This window comes from Balaenoptera musculus, chromosome 4, assembly GCF_009873245.2.
Source record: "Balaenoptera musculus isolate JJ_BM4_2016_0621 chromosome 4, mBalMus1.pri.v3, whole genome shotgun sequence".
NCBI lineage: Eukaryota > Metazoa > Chordata > Mammalia > Artiodactyla > Balaenopteridae > Balaenoptera > Balaenoptera musculus.
In genome coordinates, this window is record NC_045788.1 from 141510991 (window position 1) to 141518070 (window position 7080).

Below are 7080 nucleotides of genomic sequence, written 5' to 3' on the forward strand. Positions count from 1 at the left end.
GGACCACAGATTTCTTTCCATGTAACGTGGTGGGGGGTGGTTTGAAGCCGCTGGCCCTCCATCCATTCACTCCCTCAGTGGGCAGGAATCCAGAGAAACAGAAGGAAGGCAGGGGACCCACCTGGCCTCCTGTCACCTGGCCTCCGCCCCACGGTCTGATGCCTGTCAGCCACAGGAGTACTTAGGGTCAAGAAACCCCAATCTGTGCATCACAGCTCCATGAAAAGTGGCATAGCCTGCATGGTCTCTGCCCAGGAAAAGGGGGAGAATGCCCAGTTCAGCTCACTGCTGCAGGAACCCCCAGGAGACCAAGTTCACCTCTCAGAGCCAGGGGGTACGTGTGACACAAAGGGGCAGCGTGGGTATGGCCCTCGTGTCCCAGATCCCATTCTTGGCTTTCTCTTGATTGCATCCTTGAAATTATTAGTAAACCTTGATTCTAGAGGCTCTCTGGTTCAGGAGAGTCTGGTCTGATCTGTGTGTCTGCTCAATTGGGCGAGTTACTAAACATTTCTTGGCTTACCAAACGGGGATGAAGATAAGGATAAGATAACATTTGTAATGGAGTTTGTTTCAAAAACCTAAAGAATTGCCTTTTGATTCTCCCCACACGCACCTCTCTTTGCCCCTGATCACTCCTGATTCTGAGCCCAAAATTCCTCCTGAGAGCCTGAGTTGGGTGGATGGCTCTGTGAGAAGTTAGTGAAACACTAGGTGTGGTAGAGGGGACAGATTGCCCACTGTCCTTTAACAGATGAAGGGCCCAGCCTGGAGGACTCACCCTGAGGACGTTTACTTTGGGTGAGAGCTTGTCCCTGCCCATGGTAGCTGGGATGTGGACTCACCCCTCTAAGATACAGGGAAGATACAGGCCTTGGTAAAGTCTTGGAAGATACAGAAAACTCAACCAGCAGAGGTTTAACCCATAAGGATATTTGGGTTTACTTAACATGAAGTCTGGAGGTGGGTGATGCTGGGGAAAATCAGCAGCTGAGGGATATCAAGGCTCTAGTTCTCTGGCTTTTCCTCATTATCACAGAATGGCTGACTGAAGCACCACATCACACCCTCACACCACACAACATCCAAAGGCAGGCTGCAAGGGCCATCCAGGACAGCTAGAGGGAGCTCTCCTCTTACCAAGCAGTAAAATCCTTTCCCCAGAGCCTTCAAGTAGATGCCTGCTTCCGCCTCATGGGCCAGAGTGGAGTCCTACCTCTAATTGAAAGAGAGGTTGGGAAAGTGAGTACTTTCTCCATTCTTTATAGAGTGGAAGTCAGGGAAGAAAGAAGGGAAGGAATGAATGTCGGGAACTGGGAAACGGACCTGCTATGTCATGGGGGAAAGCCCTCCTCTCTGGCACTGGGGAACGTGGGGAGAAGGCACAGGGGACGTGACAAGCTGGACTCCAGAAAAAACTCCAGCCGAGACCCCCAGACAGGCCAGTGGCAACCCAAAGGGCATGACGTAGACCCAAGGACTCCCTTGCTCCACAGCCGTGGGGGCTTGGTCCCCTCTGTCCACCCAGCTCTAAGGAGGGGCAGGAAAGTGGGAGAGGGAGGGTTCAGAGACTGGCGACTACTACCTGCAGAAGCTGCACGAAGTACCGTCACACACTGCATTTCCAGAGGGGCCGGAGTAAACACACGTAGTTTATTTTTACCTCTCACTAACAGGTGAAGATTGTGAGAAAGATCAGATACGCTTCGGATTAAAAAAAGAGAAGCCAAAATTTCTCTGCACGTTCTCCCGTGAAGGTCATGGCACACGCATGACACATATACTATTGCACACACACGTGTGCTGCTGTGTGCGTGTGCTGGGGTCCCCATCCTGACGCTTCCGCACGTGCAGTGTATCTCCTGGCCCCCGGGGCCTCTGTACTTACTCGTCCTGGTGGCCAAGGGTTGCGGGTGGGTGATGGATCTGCCGGAAAATTGGGAAAAAACTGGTCGCGCAGAGGGCAGTACCTCCTTCTGGGGACCAGCTGGCTGGGGAGGGCGGGAAGGCGGGGCTCCTGCGACCCCAGAGACAGGCCCTGGGAGGAGGCGTCCAGGAGCACGGCTGGCTGAGCTGAGCTCTCTGGAGCAGGGCTGTCTGCCCCAGGGGCCCTTGAGGCGGCTCAGCCCAGCACTGCCCGCCAGGGTGAGGCATCTGCCCAGGTCCAGGCAGGTCCGACTGGCTCCCTTCCGTCCTGCCTGTGTCGGTGATAAGGGGGCACCGTGGCCTCCGTATCTCCCACCCCACCCCCCATTTTGTTCTATTTTCCAGTTTGGAGCTCAAGAGTGGGGAGCCAGGAGGTTGGGTGTTTCCTCAAGACGTCAACCCGCGCCGTCCTCTGCAGTTGTTTTTATTATTAACACTTGCAGACGCTTTGCGATGGATTTGATCTCCTAAGTCAGTTTCCATCCGGGGGAAGTGAAGAAGTTGCCAGGCAATTTTTATTACCACCATGAATACGTAAAGAATGTGAGTAAAGTTTGGTGCCTGTTTTCATGATTTGACAAGGATGTGGCCCCGAACTGCTTCTGACACTTTGCAACCCAGTGGCCTTGTGCACGGACGCTGACGGCTGATATCCATCGAGAGAGCAATTACAAGTCACGCTCTCATCTGGCCCAAGATAGCCTGAGTTAATGTGTAATCCACGATGAGAACCCAGAGGTGCAAATATCGCATTTCTCTCTCAAAGGGAACATCGTTTCTATTTTTTAAAAGAAGTACCAGCACAGAGTAACATTTATCTCTTTTAATTTTCAGGCTAATTTTGAGTACGAGGAATCAGAGCAGTCAATCCAGGCAGTGAGTTCAGGCTCAGAGGACCCCGAAACATCCGGCCAGAGATGGAGCTAAGACCCCGGCGCCGGGCTGATGCCATCCCTACCGGAAAAGCATCTAAAACTGACACTCCCCTGCAAAGGTGAAGGATGGGGAAGATGAGATGCGTTAGCAAGAATAAGTATTTTCTCTCACTTTTAAATAATTACAGATAATTTGCTTAAAAGCATCACTGGGAACATTCTTTAGAAAACAAAGATTGTCTTTATATTTTGTCATTCTTTCCACTCCCCACCCCCAAGCAAGCGATGAAGCGTTACCAAGGACAATTCTTCACAGATCTGTGGTTAGAGATGTGAAGAAAAGCCAGGAAAAAAATAGGGTGCCTCACCCAATGGGTCTTTCGCCCCTGTGTTTCCATCCCCCAGCCCTGGATTCAGACTGATTTAGGCAAAACCACTTCTTTCTAGTCACCCCTTGGCCATTACTCTGGGCAAAAACACAGCTGGCAATTCAGAGCAGGGTCCCGTGGTCCCATGTGGTTTTTTTTTCTCACTAATTCTGCATCTTCAGACCCCATGGTGTTGTCATGGCCTTACCTTCTGAAGGTTCATCAATGGCCACAGGATGGAAGCACCAGGGGACTCCAAAAATGTTGCTATCAAAGCAGCAGCCTTTATCTTTGCACTCCGTAGGTGTGATACCGGGTTCACCACAATTTACCCTTTGATGGGGTCCCATCTGACACGTCTCTGAAAGTATATGGGCCAAGAGGTGAAGGTAAGTCGTGGACTGAATCCCTCCCTGTTATTACCCGCACTCCAGCTCGCTTCCTTTCCCCAATTAAATCAGCAGCCAGCGGAGCAGTTGATGCAGACCCAGGGCTCCCCGTACAAGAGGAGACCCTGTCCTCATTTCCTGATGCGAAAACACTGACACTCTGGGAAAATGCAAGGTGCCTGGGATTTGTAAACTTTGCACCTGCCTAGATAATCTACTCATTTTCTCATTAATTTCAACAATTATTAAACTTTATTCACTCAATCAATAAATATCTGTGGAGCACCGCTTGTGGGTGCTAGAAACAGGAGCCAGCACAGCAGAAATAGACAGGGATCTATTTATCCCCTCAGGGATGAAGTTCATGCCGGGCCCTGTGCAGGGTGATAGGGACCCAGAAATTAAAAATAGAGACGTTGTTGTTAAGAAGCTAACAGTCTGACAGAGACGGAAGCTGAGTAAAGGTACAAAACGGCACAGTGCAACCAGCCGTGGGCAAGCCCAAGAGGGGAGAGTGACAACAGGCTAAACAAAGCAAGGAGGGCTTCCTGTAGGAGGAGGCTGACCAGGTGAGGACGAGGCAATGGGTGTTCCAAGCAGAGGGAGTAGCGTGTTCAAAGGTGGTGGAGAGAGAGAGCAAAGTGTGTTCAAGGTAAGATGGGGAGTCAGGGTGGGGTGGTTTGGAAAAGCCAGGCTGAGGGCTGGAGTGGACGACTTCAGCCCAAGAGTAAAGGGAGCCACTCGGAAGCTTTAAGCAGAGGAGTGACGACATTGACCCAAAGTGGAGAACACTCGCGGGCGGCTAACGGCTCCCACGTGTTCTAGATGCAAGATCTGTAGGGTCTGAACTCAGGGCCAGAGTGTAGGGCTCTGAGAAGGCATACTGCTCGGACCGGGTGGTGGGCGGGTTGAGGCAGGTAGCAGAAGAGGAATCCGGAACCCCTACCCTGTCTTGTTGGGGAGAGGGGATGCTTCGAAGGTTAAGGGCTCCGCTCTGCACGTGGGCTCGGCGTGCTCGTGGATGAACGCCACCAGCTGGGCTCCAGAGAGAGGCCTGGCCATGCAGCTGCTGCATCCACTCCCGGACCAGACTCTGTCCCCAGGTGAAAGGGACGAGCAGCAAGGCCTTGGGAGTGTGGGTGGTAAAGAGACAGGGAGGGAAGGAGCTGGAACAGAACAAGGAGGACCGAGGTTCAGGGCAGACGTGGTCACGAGCTGGTCTTGACCTGGAGCATCTCGCTCTCAGAAGAAGGCAGTCCAACCAAAGACAGCTAGATGCCCGGCCTCTCCTAGACTGAGAGGCGGGATGCTCGCATTTGGTCCCTTGTGAAGTCCAGCTGAGCATCCTAAAGCGGAGCCCATCACTCGAGCTGGTCTTTTTTGTATTGACATCTGAGGATCGCCTCCAGCTTTCTTTGAAGAAAAGGTTCTGTGGCTTTGCAAAAAGATGTGCGTCCATCTCCCACTGGCGGTGCAGCCTCTTGGGGACATCAAACCCTCCCAGGGTCTGGCCTCCCCAACGTAGAGAGAAGGTGGTCATTGCCCACTCCACCGGGCAGGGTGGTGGGAAAGGTCAAGACAGGCTGTGTGTGCAGAGCTTGGACCACAGTTCTTTTGTCCTTTCTCTCCCTGCAGGATGTGATGCAGCAGCCAGGGGGGCGGGGCAGGGGCCTGCATTGCTGGGTAACCTGACCCCCTCCCAACTGCCATCCTAAAAGGGAACTGAAGATTTCCAAGGGTTCTGTCCTCAACAGGAGTCCATCTTGCCCACTGTTTTCTGTTACATAACAGGACTAAATGGAAATGATTTCCAGCCAGGGCTACACTTGTAATTGGATGGAGTTTCCTAGTTTTCTGTTGTCACAGGATCGCTGACCCTGTGAGAACCGTAGAGAAAGGTTGAGCCTTGGGCCACAGGGCAGGGGCCAGTGGGTGGCCAGCAGCTGGTGTGGAGAGTGGGGACCAGGGCTAGGCTGCCCAGCCTCCCGGAAGCGGACAGTGCAGTGGGCAGAGCTGGGGACTGGGGTGGCAGGGAAGATGCAGACAGACTGGGGGGCGGCCGGGTGCAGACCACCCTCTTCCATCCCCACAGGAGGTCATACCTCCTTTCAGGTCCAAGCCCCCTCCCTCCTCCTTGCCTTAGGCTGTGGGGCCTTCCTCCCCCCATCCCCTCCTCACATGCCTGGTCCTCTGTTCCTGACATGTGAGGTCCTTGGAACGTGTCCAGAGATACATGGGAACCATCCTTTTACCTCCCTTCAAACCTCTATCGGAATCCTCATTTTGAAACCTTTGGAAAATCCTTCTCCAGCCCTCTCCCTTTAAAAGTGTATCTACCAATAATAAACAACGTTTATTTAGCACTTTGTAGCTTTTCCCAAACATTGTCACACGTGATTTTGTTGACAGCCCTCTAAAGCTGAAGATTGACCCTGTTCTGCAGATAAAGGATTTGAGACACAAACACGTTCAAAGGAAGCGATAGTGCCCTCCCCCCTTAATTCTCTCATTTGGTGACACCCACGGACTAGGCACTGATGGAACACATGCACCAATGGGACAGGTGGTCTGGGTTCCACGGAACAGGGGGGCCCAGGAGAGCCCACAGAACCTGCCAGCGGGGTTCCCAGGGGACGCCCATCCTCAGAAGAGGCTCTTAGAGGTCTGTGTGGACCTTGAGTGGGTCCAGCCCCAGGGGTTTGGCTTGGGCATTTGGAAGAGCTATTCTTATTCCCAACATCAAAGATAGCTCTTTGAAATGTGATACTTAAGAGCCCCAGAATATTCTAGCATCAATACTGAAGAGAGATGCCAACCGAGGCCACTACTTTCTCACCGCAGTTCCCAAAGCTTTCACGGGCCCCTCCACCCTGCTGCTATCTTCCCCTGTTCTGCCTTCCAGAATCTTTCCAGGGTCTAGAACAGCCCCTGGCACAAAACAGCGCTTGGCTCAAAAGTACGTTGTGAAACCATGACTCCCAGAGGCGGACCCCTGCCCCGCGTGCCCACCACAGAGCAGGAAGGGGGGTGTCTTACCGGCCTCACCCAGAGCCAGGCTGCTGAGGGCCAGAGCAAAGACCATGACCAGGACGCAGGTCACCTTGGGCTCCATGGCGGCTGTGACCTTCCTCCTCTGTCCAAAGGAGACCACGGTCAAGGATGAGTGCATCCTGGCCCTCGATCTTATACCACAGGCTCTGTTTGCTTTTTAAAGAGGGTCAGATAACGTTTGCCTAAGGAGGGCCCCGACACCCTTCATTCCAAGTAATCCCCACTGATTAAAAGGTGTTTCGTAAACGCAGCCAAGCCAAACTGACAAGTTTGCTGATAGAGAAAAATGCTATATTGCACGGTCGTCTTGGTTGAGGGAGTTGAGATTCAGAAAGTCCCTCTCTTATCCTGTGGCAGTCTCCTCGGTCACGACCTGGTCCAGCGCCTGAGCTTTTCCGAGACCCTCCTGCTAAGTCAACAGTACACTCACTGGAGAGTGAGTCATAGGCGAGATGCCCATGCCAGGCACAG

General features: G+C 52.8%; 1 protein-coding gene across 1 annotated transcript; it reads right to left on the reverse strand.

The window, feature by feature from the left end:
- Positions 1–2788: 2788 nt before the first annotated feature.
- Positions 2789–6687, reverse strand: TFF1 (trefoil factor 1). The gene is made up of 3 exons (XM_036851019.1): positions 6595–6687; positions 3378–3530; positions 2789–2912 (listed from the first exon to the last, which is right to left on the reverse strand). Exons 1-3 carry the CDS (start codon positions 6668–6670, stop codon positions 2896–2898), a joined length of 246 nt encoding a protein of 81 aa, XP_036706914.1. The 5' UTR covers positions 6671–6687; the 3' UTR covers positions 2789–2895.
- Between the last annotated feature and the right edge of the window lie 393 nt (positions 6688–7080).